The sequence below is a fragment of the Gouania willdenowi genome, chromosome 24 (assembly GCF_900634775.1).
Source record: "Gouania willdenowi chromosome 24, fGouWil2.1, whole genome shotgun sequence".
Taxonomy (NCBI): Eukaryota; Metazoa; Chordata; class Actinopteri; order Blenniiformes; family Gobiesocidae; genus Gouania; species Gouania willdenowi.
Genome location: NC_041066.1, coordinates 3902286 through 3923359, shown reverse-complemented (window position 1 = coordinate 3923359; position 21074 = coordinate 3902286). Strand labels below are relative to the sequence as shown.

The 21074-nt window shown below is 41.9% G+C and overlaps 1 protein-coding gene across 3 annotated transcripts in view; it reads left to right on the top strand.

Moving 5' to 3' along the window:
• Positions 1–21074, top strand: part of ephx1 (epoxide hydrolase 1, microsomal (xenobiotic)) — a 53627-nt gene that overhangs the window by 5986 nt on the left and 26567 nt on the right. Inside the window, exons 2-5 of one of the 3 annotated variants that reach the window (XM_028439403.1) lie at positions 848–1028; positions 5831–6033; positions 6261–6441; positions 8368–8586. In XM_028439403.1, coding sequence (XP_028295204.1) covers positions 971–1028; positions 5831–6033; positions 6261–6441; positions 8368–8586 — 661 coding nt within the window. In that variant the 5' untranslated portion in view covers positions 848–970. Of the gene's footprint in view, positions 1–397; positions 1029–5830; positions 6034–6260; positions 6442–8367; positions 8587–21074 lie in introns of those variants that run through there. The other 2 variants (XM_028439402.1, XM_028439404.1) reach the window with 2 other exon arrangements.

Genomic DNA, 21074 nt, shown 5'->3' with positions numbered 1-21074 from the left:
TCGAACAATCATATTGTCTTTTACTCTCTGCATTTATCCCATTCGTAGGAGTGCCAAGCCATAGCACGGTTTGGAGAGCTTCCTTAAATGCTCGGAAGTTACTTAACTTTAAACTATCTCATTCATATCGATCAATTATTAAGAATTATTCAGAATTTCACCTTTTTAAATCTCAGGCGACCTCGATTGGGCCACCAACCCAATGTTGAAAATGTTTATTTTACTTAAAATGTCTAAACCCAGTAAAAGTGTTTTATGGTCTTGCACGCTATGTGCTGGTGGGGGAAGAAAATGGTTGGAGGGTTTTGAGGTATATCATTTTCCTATGATAAAATACAAATCAAAAATCAGAGGGACGTTGGCCCTCTCCCTTCCCTTTTTTACATAAGAATACATTTGGATTCTTAAACTTATTTGATTAATATCTTTGGAAAATCACTTATCTGATCATTTTGGATGTGTCTCCGTTTTCCTCTCTCTTGTGTCCAGTGAAGGGACTGCCCTTGCTTCGGTTCTGCTACTCCCATTGTTCAAAAGTGCTTGAATCGGGCCGAAAGTGGAATCAGCGGAAAGCTCTGGTCCCCCCCCTCGAGTCCAAATATATGTAATATGAATAATATAAACACAGTAAAGATCTCTGGACTAAAATGACAAACGCTGTTAGGTTGGCACTATCAACAGACCGTTTTTATTCCTCTCGAACTATGACCCCCCAGGTCGCGCATGCGCAGTTCCACAGTGTGAAAAGGCTTATTGGTTTATGCTCCCCACCGGACCAGGCCATGAAAAACATCAAATGAAAAAAGTTGAAAAAGGTTATTAATGTTCGTTGTGTGTTTGTTATCAGGCCGAGAGTATCAGAGGGAGGTCATTCAGGGAAAACATCTGTAGGAGAGCTACCGAGATAGCCAGTGCTCCGCAGAAGGCAGAGCTGATCCAAACTAACAAAGCATTGTATAAATATTGAGCAATGAAGTGCCAGAAAACCTGCAATCCATCTGCGTGCCAAGTCTCCAACCCTGAACCTGGTCAGCAGTCTTGCTACAGCTATGGAATGTTAGAAAAAGTTTGTTCAAGTGATGTTACTCGAATAGAGAACAACAGTCGGTATGAGGAAAAACTGACCCATTTATTATTTAGCATTGGGTTACATACATTTTAACCATAAACAAGAATATTCTACAATTGAATTAGGGCTGAAACGATTCCTCGAATAATTCCATTACAAAAAAGCTTCGAGGCAAATTCTCTGCCTCGAGGCTTCGTCTGATTCATGTCACCAAAGTTCGTATCATGGCCGCTCTCTGTAGATGGTCCCTGGCCTTATCATGTTTCACCTTGACTGAATTAATTGACACGCATCATGTTCTTTGGCAATAGCGGAAGACGTGGACACCAGTAGAGTGCGGAAAAGACAGAAAATGTCTAAAGTGTGGGACCAGTTTACACTTCGCAAGGCGGACAATGTAGTCCAGTGTAGATACTGTAAGATGGATCTAGCCTACAATAACAGGACTTCCACACATAAGGTATTTAATAGGGGTGTCCAATATCAGCTAGAAAACGAAAATTGAACTGCATCTAAAATCTCCGATATATATTATATTTATTCAATTGTAGAATACTGTAGATATTATGTTGAAGGTTAAAATTTAAATACTGTAAATGGGCCAGTGTTTCTCATACCTACTGTTGCTGACTATTGTTTTCTTTTTAAGAAACATCACTTGATCATGCCTTTTCTAACATTCCACACTACAAAACAAGTAATAAAAGTATCTATGATTCGTGCTGATATCGCATCAGATCGATAATGGCCGACACCCAAAGCTGCAATATCGGTATTGTATCGGATAAAAATATACTCAATGAGTAAAAAACTAAATATTTATACAAAAAGTACATAAAACGACAACAGAAATGTACAAAAATATACAAAATGACAACAAAAACCAACAAAATAACTGTAAATATACACCAAATGCCTTAAAAAACACACAAAATGACTCCAAAAATCATATATTACAGAAAAATACACCAAACAAGGACAAAAATATGAAAATGAGTAAAAAGTTAAAAAAAAAAACCCACAAAACTAAATATTACACAAAAAATACACCAAATGACTTTAGAATCACACTAAAATGGCAACAAAAAACAATAATATATAAAAAATGCACAAAAAGACAACAGAGAGATACAAAAATACACATAATGACTCCAAAAACCATACGTTATAGAAAAATACACCAAATGACAAAAATATAAAAATGAGTAAAAAACCAAAAACAAACTAAACATTTATTCAAAAATGCTAAATATGGACAAAGCCGCATTACATTACTATTTGTCCCCCACAGCACATCACAGTGGTGCATGGACAGCTTTGTCTGGACAAGTCCATCATGCACCATGGAGGAAGCTGCACGTCTTACCAGATGGGTTATAGCAGTGGCTACACCCAATTCACCGAAGTGATTTTTTAGCATTGCAGCTTGAAACTTTGAGATAACAATTTAATTCTCTACTATGGCCTAAAACAGCTTTCACGGGCTGAGAAAACATTAATTTTGGCCCCCTGAAGTGATTTTTAGCATTGTAGCTTGAAACTTTAAAAGGTGAGGAGACTGACACGTCAGACCAATCACAACCACGGAGAAACCGTGCAGAGCAACTTCTGTCACAATTGAGGTGTCATTCTTTAAAAATATGAATAATCAAAATCTATAATTCAGACCATAAACAACACTGTTGCTGCAGAAAAAGCAGGAAAGAAAGAATGCAAGCAGGAAGCTGCAACACAGATAATGCGTAAAAGCATGAGATTATACAATACTAATTCATCACGTGATAAACAGACTGCGCTCTGCTCAGCCAGCTTAACTTTATTACAGCACAGTCTTGTTTCTATGCATGTAGTCTTCCTCAATTTCACACACACTGGGATCAGAGTGCATTGTTTATCTCTGATGACTCAGTGAGCTCTTTAAAAGAGACTGGCTTCATTCAGTCTGGGTGTGTTTTGCGATCTGCTTGGAGCAGACTGTTTAACCAAGCCTGCTCCCAGCACATCGCAAAACACACCCAAAACCTGGACAATTCACTCCTACCTCTTGTGCAATAATAATGTCATAAGATGTCATCGCCACCTGATCTTATTCATACAATGTATACAGACTTACATATTGAAGTTACTGGCTCTTTTTTAACTTTTTTCTGATGCATATTTTTTTTTTTAAATATACTTATCTAATTTAATTTTGCTATCCTGCTTTTGCTGCTGTGACACTGTACATTTTTTCCATTTGCGAGATGAATAATATCTTATCTTATACCGTTCAATTATCCTACCTACATCATAAGGTGGACATCATTTGTATTTTATATTGCCTATATTATTTCACTGGGCCCTCCAAACTTTGTTTATAACAGCACTACTGCAGTATGTTCCTGCTGCTCAGCTTTCAGCATTGCCACAATGTATGAATGAATGAAAGAATTAATGCCTTGATCCGTTGATGGACACAAAGAGCGCCCAACACAGGCTTCATCAGCAGACTGTAGATTAGTTCATCGGATGAAAATCTGTATATTTCTTAAAGGATGTCATCGGATAAATGAAAGGATTGCATTCATCTATAAATATAAAAGATCTGCATCAACCAGGATTTTTCTAAAAGAATGGGCAAATCATTTTCCAAGATAAGTGATTGGTCAGGATAAGAGGAAAGCGAGTTTTGTAGTACATGCCCTACGTGTATTTTTTTTGTTGTTTTGCGTATTTTTGCCTACCAAAACAAGAGTTAGTTAAAGTTCAAAGGAACACACTGATTACTTCTCAATAAATGATCGAGAGAAGATGTGACCAAAGAATTATCTAAAATACTGAGAGGACTAGTACACACAAGCTGCCAATGACTTCAAAACAAGATACCAAAGAATGGGATACTACACTGTAAAAAAGTCAAAGAAGTACGCACCTTTCCAATTACTTAAAAAGAAAAGATCTTGAGAAAAGACACAGAAACTGTCACGGACTTCAGAATAAAAGATGGTGGTGTTGGTGCTTTGACCTCTGCAAAAAGGCTGTAAAGAAGAGTTGAGTCACGGCGGGCTCACACTACACTACAACTTTAATCCTGTCAAATGACCAGTTTTACAAAACTTTCCCTCAATGAAACCTTTGTGCTTGGAATCCACTTGAACACACTCAAAACAATTCAGACTTTGTGTTAATTGAATGGGGGGAAAAACAGCTATTGGGATTAGTATTGATATTTGTGCATGTAGTTTCTGAAGTATTACTAAGCCCAAGAAAAGCCTGGTTTAGGTTTCCTTCAAAAAGTCTCTCTCTCTCTCTCTCAGCCTCCCTCCCTCCTCCTCGCTTGTTTTCATTCCATATCTCACCAGTCAGTAAATCATAATTTAACATGAGGTCTCAAAGAGCATAAACTTCCGCCAAACGCCAAGTATACTCTTTGCCAAATATTGTCATTTATCTGGATCAGTGATCCTGATCATGGCATCATGATCATTCATACTTTAAAGGCTTCCAGGAAATTTCTCTCTTTAAAGGCTTGGAGGAAATTTATCTTGCCATTAATACCAATGAGATAGGTCCAAATGTATGGACACCTCCATTTTATTAAAAAAAAAATCGCAGTATTTATGCATATATAGTAAGGCTGGAACCTTAATCGCATCGATATTAAGGTTTTCACCACTGCAATAATGTAACTTCAGATGCTGTAGGTTTTTTCATCCATCTCCATCATTTGAGTGATATATATGTTCACCAATCAGAATTGGCGAGAACCACCTTCCTGAGCTGCTGGCCAATCAGAGATGGTTGCAGAAGAAGAGTACAGCCCCAGCTCTGCAGATACATACTATTGGTCTTGAGTCTCTGAGTGCGCTGCTGTGCTCCGTGAAAACAGCTGCAGCTTTAATCAGTTTTACCTGCTCAGAGCGTTTAAACATCTCATCAGAGCTACAGAAGGTCTGCGGTAAAAGTTGTTCTGCTGTTGTGGACTAGACCATCAATACCAGGGATAGTAGAGTCTGAAACATCGTAGATTAATGATAAATTTTGATATTTTAAAATATTCTAGCCCCTAGTGGTGAAAAAACACTTCATACACGTGATGTGTCTTGCACATCTTTATATGACATGAATAATTAAAAAGGAGCAGTCAGAATAATCCATGTCACTACAACTCATATATATTTTTTAACTGTATCTTACTCATTATTTTAATTACATTTTTATTTTATATACATTTTTGTTTAGTTATAGTTTTCTTTTTTATTGGTATTTATTTTGTTTCCTCACAGTACAAATTACAGTTTATCTTCCTTTTAATTGTATCTTACTTTATTTTTGACATACATTTTTGTTTAATTATGTTTTTTTTTAAAAATTATTTATTTGTATTTTTGTTTCCTTATAGGAGTTAAAAACTAATATTTTCTGAAAAAATTGATTCATATTTCTAAAAAAACGAAATTTAAAAGAATTGATATGGAAAACAGAATTTGGAAAAAAATGAAATGCATATGCATTCACATGTATAAAATATTTTTAAAAATCGTATATCGAATCGAAATTGCAATATCTGTCAGAAAAATAGCATTTAGGGTTTCTTTGTCAAAATCTTGCAGCCCTAATATATAGCCTTATAAGTTAATTTATATATTGCGGTACATTTGGTAGTTTGCCATCTATACAAATGTTATGTATAATTTACTGTATTGCAGTATCATTTTACAATGCTGACACTTGACACTGTATTTTCCTTCCCCCCCCCCCCCCCCCCCCCCCCCCCGACAGTCTCACTTGTTTTTGTCATCATGTTCACAGAGGTTCTGGTTGCGCTGGCATTGGGAGGGCTGCTCTTATTTATATTTCAGAGAAACAGGAAGCAGGTTCTAAAGACAGAGGATGGTTGGTGGGGTCCTGGAGCACCTCCAGATGCCCAGGAGGATGTGTCCATTCATCCCTTTCAAATTAAAACATCTGCAGAAGAGCTACAGGTGAGCTTTTCTACACTTGCCTTGGATGGGAGTATTATCTGCAGTTTTCTTTCACTACAATAAAAGAAGAGACGGGTGTGCGTGCACGTGTCGCACTGTATAAAGACAATAAAAGCAGGCATAAATCTTTGTACATTCACCTTTGTAACTTCTTCTACTCAGTCATTCATCATGACATCATGTAAACTCATAATGAATTAATGGGATCTGCGTTTGTTTCCTGCCAGGACCTATACAGGAGGATAGATCAGACCCGGCCCGTGCTCTCGCTGGAAGACAGCCAGTTTAACTACGGCTTTAACTCCCAGTACCTGCAGGAAGTGGTGTCCTACTGGAGAAATGACTTTGACTGGAAAAGACAAGTGGAAAAACTCAACCAGTACCAGCATTTCAAAACAAACATCGAAGGTGAGTGAGTGTGTTTATCTCAGACCTGATGTGAGAACAGTGATTGAAATTAAAGAATGGACGTTGTTTTGCATGTTATGCGTGCAACGCACTCTCATTTGACTCGTTTTTTTGTTTTTTATAATTATTGCTTTGCAGCATCATATGCAACATATTAGAATTATGATAATCTCTGAAATCTGTTTAAGATTTTAAAATGATTACAACAGTCTAGCACTGAAGGTGACGGTGCTGTCATGCAAAAGCTGATTGTTGTAGTGATGAATAAAACATTTTTCTGTTACAGACCTCACACATGAAGATAAAAATCAGGCGTAGAACAGTGTTGTGTGGTGTGCTCCCATAGCCTTAATCTCAACACAACACACTACACATAACTTTGTCCCACTACTTCCTCCAAATCAGAAATCTGCCATGATCAAAAAAGTTTAAACATGATATAATGCTGCATTCGAAGCAACTCAGGATTTACTGACCTCTTCTTTGAAAAAGTGACTTGAAACTCAAACTAAAGTCGGAGCTCCTACTCGGTTAAGTCGGAAAAAATATCTAATTATATATTTGTTCAGTTCAATCACGGAACTCGGTTAAACTCGGAGATCAGTATTTTCGAGTTTGAGTTACCTTTAATGCAGCATTATCGCTTCCTCAATAGGCTTGCTTTTGTTCCACATCACGAAAAGAGGTTTTATGTTTACTATTGTCTGCCCTGAGTCGTTTCAGAGCCGATTATCATTCTCAACGTGCCTCAGACCATAGATTTAATTAATAGGATAATCTTAGGCCCTGTTTACATGAAAATGTTTTCTAGTGAAACGCAAAAGTTGTGTTGCATTTTGGCTGTGTATTTACAAGGCAACAGTATTTTGGTATTTTTTAAAATGGCTGCAGAGTGGACGTTTTGGAAAACGCTACCCCTTCCGTGTCCGTGTAAACAGGGAAACCAAACTTTCTGTGCCACGGGCATTTGCACTGGCTGCAGAGCCTCAGAGTATAGTTTTAATCATACCTGTAAAGTTAGACTTGACCCGGCCTGTAGCCGTCAGAATACGGCTCAAACCAGAATAAAACCGATCTCTCTTTAACCCTGAACCCATTGCCTCCTGACACAATTCACAGCTGTGCACGGCATGCACATGTAGGTGAGTTTCTTTAATAACTCAGCTTTATTTAACAGCCACTTGTTCTGTATACAACTATAAACATGACAAGCAGCTTTATGTGATACTACAGACACTACCTACCGGTTTAATGCTGCAACACACACAGGTCAGAGAGCTGCTCTCTACATACTGTATGAGTCAAGAACGCGTCATTTATGCATTTTTTAATAATTTATTCATGTACCAGAGGACAACCTCCATTCACTTCCTCAGAAAACATTTGTGCGTCATCTCGCGCTTACAGAAACACATCACCCTCACTGCAGCGCCCAACTCGAGTCCAACCAGAGTCTGTGTTAAAAAGATAGAAATTATGCCCAACCCTGGGTTTGATCAAATAGCTCTCAGTAGGAGTGCAGCACTGTGAATGTCGTCAGCATCTGGTGCTGACATGAATCACGTCTCTGCTGATCCAAGTGATGGTGAAGTATATCAACACTTTGTTATTCAGTTTAAATCCAAAGAGTGTTGCACTTTAAATGTTTGCTTATTTTAGATTATTTCAAAAATCATTCCACCATCTATTGGCCTGGCATGTATACGACATCGTTTTTATGCTTCCAGTGGTCTCATGTAAACAGAGATCGTTTTGAAAACATTGCGTGAATGCGGAACTTTTTGGAAATGGAAACGGAAGCAAAACGTTGTCGTGTAAACAGGGCCTTATGAGGCATAAAATAATCTGTCATTTGCTGTGCAGTATTTTGCCATTGGAAATAGGAACATAGATACAGCCATTTCTAAGCTCTGTTTTTTTCTGCAGGTATTGACATTCATTTCTTGCATGTGAAGCCAAAGCGAGTGCCAAAAGAGACAGAAGTGGTCCCTATAATAATGGTCCATGGGTGGCCGGGCTCCTTTTATGAGTTCTATGGATTAATCCCTCTTTTGTGTGACCCGTCTGAGCGGGACAACCTTGTGTTTGAGGTGATCTGTCCCTCCATACCAGGGTACGGCTTTTCTGAGGCTCCACATAAGAAAGGTGTGTATTATATTCCTTAAAACAGATACTCTCCCCACTGTGTGTTTGTTCAAATGCTATTTTTAACATTATTGTTTCCTAGTTTAATGTAAACATCAGTTCATAAATTATTGAAATTCCAATTTCAGAAGGATTAAAGCATTTATTTACATACCTAATAAATAATGTTTGTCAAATAATGGTCATAATTCACAGCTGTGGGCCTCAGGGTCATCTCCAGCTGAACCGAAAGTACTTTTCCTCACCATTTATTTTCCTGTGATTGGGTTTCTCCTCCCTTTTGTCCCGGCACATGGCTGCACGTGTGTTCTTTTGTTATGATACGTAAGACGTTTGTGATTGTATGGGTCAAAGACACAAGCTCATCAGAGATAGAGACATACACGTAGGAGGAAATTATTTGGATCAAAGCAATTATTCAAAAGTTTATATCTAATAGTATTTTTTTTAAATAGAAGATGTTTTACATTTAGAAATCAAACTATCAGTTATTGTAGTTAATTATAGATAACATTTACTGCTGATTTAAAGCAATATAAATAATGTACAAGATTATTGATTGATTTTGTTATTATTTAAAATGTAGGGGCTCAAACTGTCTTTTAGTGTTAATCAAACTGTTCTTGAGGTTGTTTATATCTGATTTATCTCTTCGCTTATGTACATGCTTGGGTTGTTGTTAGTTCTATTTAATCCTTACTGAGTGCCAGAGGCGTTGCTTAAAGCACTGGATGTTCCATCTTGCGCATGCGCAGGTCGAGTAATTATATCAACAAAGTCACCTATGACCCCTGGATGACCCAGACAGTCTATATCTATTGGTGTCATCAGGTGATCTGTTCCTTCTATCTTCTCGCGATTGCGGATAACGACAGCAGGTCGGTTGTTTGCTTTTCACAGGTTGTCGCTTGTAGCTTTGTAACTGTAAGGTTGGTGCCTCTAGTGTTCTCGTCCGCTAGAAGCTGCGACTCACTGTTTTCCCTTTAAGTGGGGCTGGGACACCACAGTCAGCAACAGGTGAGTGCACCGCTTTGAATTAGTGACCAGTTTACCAGGGGCTGCGCGAGGTGAGTACCGTACACTTTATTGTCATCGGCGGTGATTTGCCTTGTGATTGTGTGCTGGTTGAAACTCGGTAGCTCTGCGGCTACGCCGCTGTCTCTCTACTGTGATTAAACAGCTAAGGTTACTCTGCAGTGTTGCTATGCTGCTCTGTTATCACCGTTGTGGTTACCCTGACTGGTGGATTCGCTGGTGTGAGACCAACACGGGCCTCCTGGCATGCTGCTGCTAAGCGACGGCCGGTGTTTTGAGTGTGTATGTTGAGCGGTTGCGTTCGCCTCTGCGCTGCTCTCTCTTTGTCTCTCTCCCGCTAACGGCAGTGTGCACACTGCGGATTTGTCGGGTGTTGCTCCAGTTGGGGACGCTGAGAGGGATGGGCAGGAGGAGTTTGTCACAGACAGTTCCTTTGTTTCATGTTTATGGACGAGGTTTATCAGTTCATGGTTCTGCGGTTTGGGCTATCCCTGTCCCCTTGAATATTTACCCGGTGTCTGGCAGCTGCTCTGTCAACGATACAGGCCAGCGGAGTTTCAATACTCCCCTGTCTGGAAGACTGGCTAGTCATTTCCTCAACTTGATAGCAGGTATTGAGGGACACTGCTGCTCTTCTCAGTCACATGGGCAATCTAGGCCTCAAGGTAAATTATGCCAAGAGCAACCTCGTACCCAGACAGGTTGTGAGATACTTGGGGCTTGTGCTGGATTCCTCAATAATGCGGGCCTCCCTCTCTCCAGAGCGATTCTCCGCCATCCTTTTTTTTTTTTCCTTGTCTGCACATGCTGTCAAAGGTCAACGCTACAAGAAGTGCAATCATTATGAGACAGCAATGCATTTTTTGTAAAATAAATAGATTTATTTTATTGCTTAATTGTGACCATCACCAGCCCTCCCTAAGGAAGGGTAAGAAATCTTTTATTATAGGGAGGATATAAAAAGGGAGAGCAGTGTTACACCTAGGTGAGGGGGAAGGGGTGGGGTAAAGGGAGCAGGGTGAGGGACTCAAGGTAACAAAATAGAAAGGGTGGGGAAGAATAGATTAATTTTACAGTGAGGGTGAGATGTGAAGTTGTAGAACATATTGTGCTTATTATGTTGTGTAATCAAGCCAGTATAGTGGCAAGTGTGAAGCTTAGCTATAAAGTTGGTGGCTGTGGACAGAGGGAAGGAGTGAGTGGTGATACCTAAAGCAGGTATTTGGGATTAATGTGTCTAAAGTTAAGCCGAGTATGAGTTCTATCCCACATCCCAAGGCGTGCCAGTGGATCGTAGACAAGTATATGTGCAAAAACTGCTACCGCAAACCCAGGAACTGCCTCGGGCCCGCAGATGCAGCCAGGCCAGCAGAAAGAGCAGGTATCCAGGAAGCCCCATGACACACCCCATGGCCGAGCAGCCCTCCAGATGCCCCAAAGCTCCCAGGCCGAGAGGCAGCCACCAACATCCGAGGAAGCCCCAAGCAGCCAAGCACCCAGCGCATCCAGCCACCGACCCCAACCCCAAGGCCCCCCGCCAGCATCCCCCCCACCCATACCCAAGCACCCAACCCCCTCGACGGGAGCGCCCAGAGAGCCCCCCACCTGAGACCCCAGCAGAGGAGCCAAGGCCCACGCCCAGCAGACGACCAGAGCCGTGCCAAATGGGCAGCCGGCGGGCGCCCGCCGGTGGGTCCAGAGCCAGCAGGGACTGGATCCCAGGCCAGAAGGACCCGGAACGGAAGCAGCACCGAGAGCAGCGCCCCCAGCGACGATGACCATGCCCATAGTCGCCGAGGCCACCAAGGGGATGCTGTAAGTCGCCTCGCTGGCCCCCAGGCGCACCAACCAAGCACCCCAGAGCGCGCCAGATCTCCTTTCCTTGATGCCACCGGCGCGATGAGCCCCAGACAGATTCTCCGCCATCCCAAGCCTTCTACGGCGTTTCCTACATGGCTCCCACCTACAGTATGGCCTGATACTGCGACTCATGGGGATGTTGGCTTCCGCATCCATGGTTGTACCACTGGGGCTTCTAACACTGCGCCCCATTCAGCCTGCATTTAGACCCCCAGTTGCCACTGGCACAAGGTGGTCAGGGTGTCTGTCCAGTGTCTCCTTACCCTCCGACCCTGGAGGAGGGAATACTTAATGTTGGGTGTACCCATGGGTAGGGTAGCCTCCCGCCGGGAGGTTGTAGAGACGGACGCCTCTCTTGTGGGTTGGGGTGCAGTGTGGCAGTCCAGGACCGTCAGGGGCCTGTGGAGAAGTGGCAGCACATAAATGTGTTGAAATTTCAGGCTGTATTCCTGGCGCTCAGGAACTTTCTCCCTGTTCTGAAAGATCGGCATGTTCTCGTCCGGCAGACAATACCTCAGGTGTGTACCACATCAACCACCAGGGCGGCACCAGATCTGTGACATGTCTGCGGGTGGCAAACCGGCTCCTCACGTGGGCTTACCCCAACTTCCTGAGCCTCGAGTTGTCCTTCAGTCCCTTTCGCAGCCGCTCTTTGAGCCGCCGGGACACATTGATTTGAAGTGGCTGTTTCTCAAGACAGCCTTTCTTCTTGCTGTGGCAATGGCAAAATGTGTGGGGGAGCTGCATGCTCTGTCAGTGAGCCAGGCATGTTTATGCTGGAAGGCTGATGGCTCTGGGATGAGTCTCAGGTCAAATCCTTCATTTTTGCCCAAGCGGTTGCCCTCACATTATGTTAACCAGCCTATCGAGTTGGCTGCCTTCAGTCCTCTGGGCTCCTCTGGGGGGAAGGGCGAACCATCAACACTGTTGTGCCCCGTGCGGGTGCTTAAGGCTTACATGGAAGTGACAGCTTGCCTACGAACGACAACAGCCTTTTCGTCTGTCATGGAGGCTGTAGAAGGGGGACCGCACTTTCTAAACACTGAGCATCCTGGTGCCTCAGGGCATAAAGTGCCATTCTACTAGAGGCATGGTGGCATCGTGGGCCGCCTTGAGGGGTGTTCCCCTGCAGGACATCTGTGCTGCAGCTACCTGGTCCTCATCATGCACCTTTGAACATTTTTATGGGTAAACATTAGTGGTGTCCAACCTATGGCAATGGCCGTGCTGTCCACAGCTTCAGGCCTTGAGTAGGTGAGGATTCTTTTGTGACCTTTCTAATATAAAAAGTTGCTTGGGTATTTCAAAATAAAGATAAAATTCAAAGTTGGTCATAACTGAAGTGGCATAAAGCCAACCTCATGACCATGGGAGGAGACTATATGATGCCTGTGGCTGAGTGACAAAAACTGGAGGACTAAAGAAGGCTCAAAGCCTGGTGACTGGAAGACTGCCAAAAACCCTAAAAACTCTCTCTAAGGAAAAGGAAGAGGGACAACTTATAGGCGGGCCGAAATGTGATCTGATTGGCTAAACTCCCATTTGAATTTTAGGTGGTGTAAACCTGATTGGTTAAAGCGAAGGAGGTGGGAGTTCAACATACTGGGGAAAGACAACGGCGTGTGCCGTAAACATTACGAAAACATCATTATATTATTCATATTGTACTAATTCACTCTTGAAAATAACTTTCCAATGGTTACACTGTTAAACAATTATTTTAAATTAGTACTTAAACACTTTATCACCCAAAAGACATATAAAAGAAACACTTTGATCCATCACAAGGAATATGATTGGTTCTGAAACTGCTCCCTGGAAAAGTTTAAATTGGTAATTAAAACATTTATCAAATAAAAAGACACACAAAAGAGTGCTGGTGACGTGGTGACGTATCGATCATTTCCTGTTTACACTCTACCGCTGCTTGCAGCGCTCTACTACTGTGTTCTGCTAACTCTAATCAAACTTGTCATTGATATTTTAGCCTTGAAAACACTTGTTTTAATTTTTTACCGTAGAGTTAAACGTACGAAGGTTAAGTAAAAAGCAATCTCGCCTCTTATAGGCAGTGTAATCTCCTTTAAACTTCCTTTTGTCCTTAGCTTAGCTTAGCTTAAATTTAGCACCTATGGCTTCTCTCTCCTCCCCTCCGCTCTCCTGCCCGGTGTGTCAGATGTTTAGTTACTCCTCGTCCTCCTTTAGGGACAATGGTAGTTGCATAAAGTGTAGCGTACTGTTAGATATGGAGGCGAGGATCAACAATCTGGAGAAGCGGTTCCGCACCCCTGATACCAAAACCGAAGCTAGCAAGCAGGACCTAGCCGGTGCGGACCGTGCTAGCTCTAGCTTAGCCTCCCCCCCGGCCAGCAATGAGTGGGTTACTGTCCGTGGTAAGCATAGTCGAAGGTCAAAAAGCCGCTCGGGACACCACCATGTTCACGTCTCAAACAGGTTCTCCCCCCTCCGTGAGGACAACACACTCACCGGGGAACAAACGCTGATAATTGGCGACTCCATAGTGAGAAACGTGAAGCTAGCGAAGTCAGCGGGCATCGTGAGGTGCATCCCAGGGGCCAGAGCGGGCGACATAGAATCAAATCTAAAGTTGCTGGCAAAGAGTAATCGTAAGTTTGATAGGATAGTCCTCCATGTCGGCACTAATGACTCCCGACGTCGTCAGTCGGAAGCAACCAAAGTGAACATTGAATCAGTTTGTGCTTATGCTAAAACAATGTCGGACTCCGTAATTTTCTCTGGTCCCTTACCAAATCTGACCAGTGATGACATGTATAGCCGCATGTCATCATTTAACCGCTGGCTATCGAGGTGGTGTCCAGAAAACGAGGTGGGCTTCATTGATAATTGGAGATCCTTCTGGGGAAAACCGAACCTGATAGGAAGAGATGGAATCCATCCTACTTTGGAGGGAGCATCTCTACTATCAGAAAACATGGCACAGTCACTGTTATGACATCTCATGAATGAGACCATGTTACAGAGGGGGAGTCCTCCACGCCCCTCTGCGCTTGCCTTAGGACAGTTTCCCTCCCATTGCTATTATGATAGCTGTGTTCATCGCCATGGCAACTGTTGTGATGGTGATGAATATTATTTTATGGAGACGGTGTCTGTCCCTCGACCCATATTTCACAATGATTTTAACATAAAATCAAATAAAAGAGCTATCAATTATAAAAATCTGAAAAAAATTAAAATCTCAAATCTAGAAACACCAAAACATAAAACCATTAGATGTGCTCTATTAAATATTAGATCACTGAGATCCAAATCTCTACTAGTAAATGACCTTATCTCAGAAAATAACTTTGATTTATTCTGTTTAACTGAAACATGGCTGTATCAAGATGAATATGTTAGTTTAAATGAAGCCACTCCTCCCAGTCATTTAAATACTCATATGCCACGAGACATAGGCCGTGGAGGTGGTGTAGCAGCTATTTATCATTCCTCTCTCCTAATCTATCCTAAACCAAAGGCCAACTACACTTCCTTTGAAAGCCTGGTTCTAAATTTATCTCATACCAAATCAAAAACCTGCCAGCCAGTCTTATTTGCGATAATTTACCGTCCTCCAGGCCCTTATTCTGAATTTCTATCAGAATTCTCTGAGTTTATATCAAACTTAGTCCTCAGTTCTGATAAAATACTGATAGTAGGAGATTTTAATATCCATGTGGACAAAGATAGTGATAGCCTGAGCTCAGCCTTTATGTCCCTAATAGACTCAGTTGGCTTTTTTCAAACTATTAATGAAGCTACTCATCGTTTAAATCATACTCTTGATCTTGTTCTAACATATGGCCTTGATATTAATGAACTAAAAGTCTACCCTGAAAATCCTCTGCTATCAGATCACTTTTTAATATCTTTTAACATTCAATCAATCAATCAATCAATCTTTATTTGTATAGCGCCAAATCATAACCAATGGTATCTCAAGGCACTTTACAGTAGAGCAGTCTTAAGGATGGACTCTTCATTTTATGGATACACACATATGCATATATACGTATATACACATACATATGTATCCCACACCCAACATGAATTCATCATGGCGGCAAGGAAAACCTTCTGTTAAGCAGCAGGAACCTTGTGTGGATCCCATTCCTATGATGAACAGCCATCCACATTATGCTGTGTTGGGTGTGTGCAGAGAAAAGGGTGGAGACAGAGCCGCTGAGTCTCTGTAACTCCACACTGAGGATCCCACGGACCTGCAAGACAAAAGCCAGAAGGAGTACAGGAGCAAACACACAAGGGAAGAAGCAGACATAGAGGGAGTGTTTGAAAGAGGAATGGGACCCTCTCCGGTCCCTCTCTAACCTAAATGACCTCTCTCTTAACGCCCTCTCCAACCTCTCTCCAACCGAGCATGCCAGACCCCCCCCCCCGGCAGTCTATGCCTATTGCATCTTAATTATGAGCTATGAGCTGGTTCCTAACTAAAAGCTTTATCAAAGAGGAATGTTTTGAGCCTAACCTTAAAGGTAGAGAGGGTGTCTGCCCCCCGAACCGTGGTTGGTAGATGGTTCCAGAGAAGTGGGGCCTGATAACTGAAAGCTCTTCCTCCTATACTACTTTTAGAGATGAATGGAACAACGAGTAGTCCAGCATTTTGAGAGCGTAGTGTTCTGGGGGGATTGTATGGCACTACAAGCTCCTTGAGATAGACTGGTGCCTGTCCATTTAGGGCTTTATAAGTGAGAAGAAGAATCTTGAATTCTATTCTATATTTTATGGGAAGCCAATGCAGAGAGGCTAATACAGGAGTAATGTGATCTCTTCTCCTAGTTTTAGTCAGTACACGTGCTGCAGCATTTTGAACCAGCTGAAGTGTCTTAAGCGACTTGCTCGGGCAGCCTGCTAAAAGAGAATTACAATAATCCAGTCTAGAGGTAACAAAAGCATGGACTAGTTTTTCGGCATCGCCCTGAGACAGGATAGATCTGATTTTAGCAATGTTACGGAGATGAAAGAAGGCAGTTCTTGAAGTTTGTTTTATGTGAGAGTTGAAGGATAAGTCCTGATCAAATAGAACCCCAAGGTTTCTAACAGTTGTGCTTTGTGCCAGAGTAATGCCATCTAGGGCAGTTAGGCTAGCATAGGTTTCTCTAAGGTGTCGCGGGCCCAGTACAATGACCTCAGTCTTGTCTGAGTTGAGAAGAAGAAAATTTTGGTCCATCCAGGCCCTAATGTCCTTTAGACAGGCCTCAAGTTTAGATAGCTGATTTGTCTCACCTGGCTTCATTGATACATACAGTTGGGTATCATCAGCATAGCAGTGGAAGTTAACAGAGTATTTTCTCATAACATTACCAAGGGGGATCATATAGATACAGAAGAGGATTGGACCTAGCACAGAGCCCTGAGGAACCCCGTAGCTTACTTTAGTGTACACAGAAGACTTATTATTCACGTGTACAAACTGGTACCTATCAGATAGGTAGGACTTAAACCAGTTTAGGGCAGTCCCTGTGATTCCAAGTAATTCCTCTAATCTCTCTAGTAGAATATAGTGATCTATAGTGTCAAAAGCTGCACTAAGATCTAATAAAACCAGCACTGAGAGTCGTCCTTCATCTGACGCCCAGAGTAGATCATTAGTTACTTTAACTAAAGCAGTCTCTGTGCTGTGTTGAGCTCTAAAGCCTGACTGGAAGTCCTCGAACAGGCTGTTGTTTTGAAGAAATTCACAGAGCTGAGCTGCCACAACTTTCTCAAGAATCTTTGAAATAAAAGGAAGATTAGATATAGGCCTGTAGTTTGCTAAAGTGCTGGAATCAAGAGTAGGTTTTTTGAGAAGGGGTTTGATTACAGCTACTTTAAAGGACTGTGGCACGTAGCCTATTGATAGGGATATATTTATTGTCTCCAACAAAGATGGGCAGACTAGGGGAATAACTTCTTTAAACAGCTTAGTTGGGATCGGATCTGAAAGGCAGGTCGATGGTTTGGAGGATGAAATAATAGAGTTAAGTTCCTGAAGTCCTATATGTGTGAAACAGTTTAGGTTAGGCCTATTTACATTTAATGGTACAGCAGGCCCAGGTGAAGGCAGGGAGTGGCTAATTTTATCTCTAATCTTGTGAATTTTATCGTTAAAAAATGTCATAAAGTCCTCACAGCTGAGGGCTAGAGGAATCATGGGCTCAATAGAGCTCTGACTTTGTGTTAGCCTGGCTACAGTGCTGAAAAGGTACCTCGGATTATTTTTATTTTCTTCAATTAGTGAGGAGTAGTATGTAGATCGACTATGTCGTAAGGCTGTCATGTATTTACTATGGCTTTCTTGCCAAAGTATTCGTGACTCCTCTGTTTTATTGGAGCGCCACATTCTCTCTAATTTACGGGTTGTTTGTTTGAGTGCGTGAGTTTCAGAGCTAAACCACGGAGCTTTCCTCTGACGTTTAATAGTTTTTTCCCTCAATGGGGCAATTGAGTCCAAGGTGGATTTTAGTAGACTAGCAGAGCTATCGACAAGCAGATCCAGTTGAGAGGGGTTATAATTAATATCATAGTTATTTATTGGATGGTGCACTGAGTTTAAGGCAGCAGGAATGGCCTCTTTAAATTTAGCCACAGCACTGTTGGATAGATTTCTACTTGTAACTATTTTATTGCACAGTGCGAGATCCTCTAGGATAATGTTAAAAGATATTAAAAAGTGATCTGATAGCAGAGGATTTTCAGGGTAGACTTTTAGTTCATTAATATCAAGGCCATATGTTAGAACAAGATCAAGAGTATGATTTAAACGATGAGTAGCTTCATTAATAGTTTGAAAAAAGCCATTATATTAGAGGATCTCACACTGTGCAATAAAATAGTTACGAGTAGAAATCTGTCCAATAGTGCTGTGGCTAAATTTAAAGAGGCCATTCCTGCTGCCTTAAACTCAGTGCACCATCCAATAAATAACTATGATATTAATTATAACCCCTCTCAACTGGATCTGCTTGTCGATAGCTCTGCTAGTCTACTAAAATCCACCTTGGACTCAATTGCCCCATTGAGGGAAAAAACTATTAAACGTCAGAGGAAAGCTCCGTGGTTTAGCTCTGAAACTCACACACTCAAACAAACAACCCGTAAATTAGAGAGAATGTGGCGCTCCAATAAAACAGAGGAGTCACGAATACTCTGGCAAGAAAGCCATAGTAAATACATGACAGCCTTACGACATAGTCGATCTACATACTATTCCTCACTAATTGAAGAAAATAAAAATAATCCGAGGTACCTTTTCAGCACTGTAGCCAGGCTAACACAAAGAACTGCCTTCTTTCATCTCCGTAACATTGCTAAAATCAGATCTATCCTGTCTCAGGGCGATGCCGAAAAACTAGTCCATGCTTTTGTTACCTCTAGACTGGATTATTGTAATTCTCTTTTAGCAGGCTGCCCGAGCAAGTCGCTTAAGACACTTCAGCTGGTTCAAAATGCTGCAGCACGTGTACTGACTAAAACTAGGAGAAGAGATCACATTACTCCTGTATTAGCCTCTCTGCATTGGCTTCCCATAAAATATAGAATAGAATTCAAGATTCTTCTTCTCACTTATAAAGCCCTAAATGGACAGGCATCAGTCTATCTCAAGGAGCTTGTAGTGCCATACAATCCCCCCAGAACACTACGCTCTCAAAATGCTGGACTACTCGTTGTTCCATTTGTCTTTAAAAGTAGTATAGGAGGAAGAGCTTTCAGTTATCAGGCCCCACTTCTCTGGAACCATCTACCAACCACGGTTCGGGGGGCAGACACCCTCTCTACCTTTAAGGTTAGGCTCAAAACATTCCTCTTTGGTAAAGCTTTTAGTTAGGAACCAGCTCATAGCTCATAATTAAGATGCAATAGGCATAGACTGCCGGGGGGGGGGTCTGGCATGCTCGGTTGGAGAGAGGTTGAGAGGGCGTTAAGAGAGAGGTCATTTAGGCTAGAGAGGGACCGGAGGGGGTCCCATTCCTCTCTCAAACACTCCCTCTATGTCTGCTTCTTCCCTTGTGTGTTTGCTCCTGTACTCCTTCTGGCTTTTGTCTTGCAGGTCCGTGGGATCCTTAGTGTGGAGCTACAGAGTCTCAGCGGCTCTGTCTCCACCCTCTCCTCTGCACACACCCAACACAGCATAACGTGGATGGCTGTTCATCATAGGAATGGGATCCACACAAGGTTCCTGCTGCTTAACAGAAGGTTTTCCTTGCCGCCATGATGAATTCATGTTGGGTGTGGGATACATATGTATGTGTATATACGTATATATGCATATGTGCATATGTGTGTATCCATAAAATGAAGAGTCCGTCCTTAAGACTGCTCTACTGTAAAGTGCCTTGAGATACCATTGGTTATGATTTGGCGCTATACAAATAAAGATTGATTGATTGATTGATTGAAAAGAAACGCTTTTCCTGGAAATGAAACAATGTTACGGTTGGAATCGCATGTCCACAGTTCTGTTTTTGGGACATCAGATGGCACTTGGTTTTTTTATTTTATTTCTCCTGATCTGAACACCATCAATGTTATTAATAATGCATTGGATTTTATATACCGCTTTATCATAGACACTTGAAGTGCTTTACAGAGTTAAGGCATTATTCTTTCACTCTTAGTAGTGGTAAGCTACTATTGTAGCCACAGCTACAGAATGACGGAAGCGAGGCTGTCTATAGTGCACCATCGGCCGCTCCGACCACCACCAGCACTCACTCACACACTACATTCATACTAGGCAATGTGGGTGAAGTGTCTTGCCCAAGGACACAATGACAGATACCACTGGAGCGACTGTCCCCCACTGTTGCACCTGGAATTCTAAGTGGTCTCCCATTCAACTACTAACCAGGCCCTGACCTGCTTAGCTTTCGAGCTCTAACGAGATCGAGCCATGACAAGCTGGTATTTTTCACTTAAAGATTGTTCCAGGAATCTGTTTTTTTTTTTTTTTTTTTAAATCAAACTCCTTTGATTCAAGGCTGGAATGTGTGGTTTCCTGTCGGGGTAGGGTCCTGGGGAGTCAGCTCCCAGGATGGCGACAGGGGTGAATGGCTTGGATTGAAAGGAGGGTATTGTCTCTTCTTCTTTTTTCCAGTGTCTGTTTTGAGTCATAAGAGTGAAATTACATTACGATTGTGCAACAGATTTTTTACAGCCGGAACATCTCTTCTTCAGTCCCCTACACGAGCCATCTGGCCCTGGTGCCTTCCCACTGCTCATACTTCTCAAAGCCTCCGATAGTTCTTCAATTCATAACTCTCTCTCAATATTGATTTTAGCCTCCTCAGCTAAAGTTGGGAATTGAAGGTGGTCAAGAAACTCATTTTGTTTTTCTGAGCTGTCTGGGTATTCAGAGTTATACAATTCTTCATAATATTTTGTAAAGGCATTGTTAATTTCAACCAGATCCACCAGATTTTTTTCATCTTCTGTAATAGAGTTAACTCATTCACTGCCAGCCCTTTTCAGAGCAGTCAACCCCATATTGCTAGGCATTTTAGATGATTTTCACTGATTCTTTAAGACCCACAGAGTATTGTGTACTATGACAATATGAAATCTGAACCAGTCAG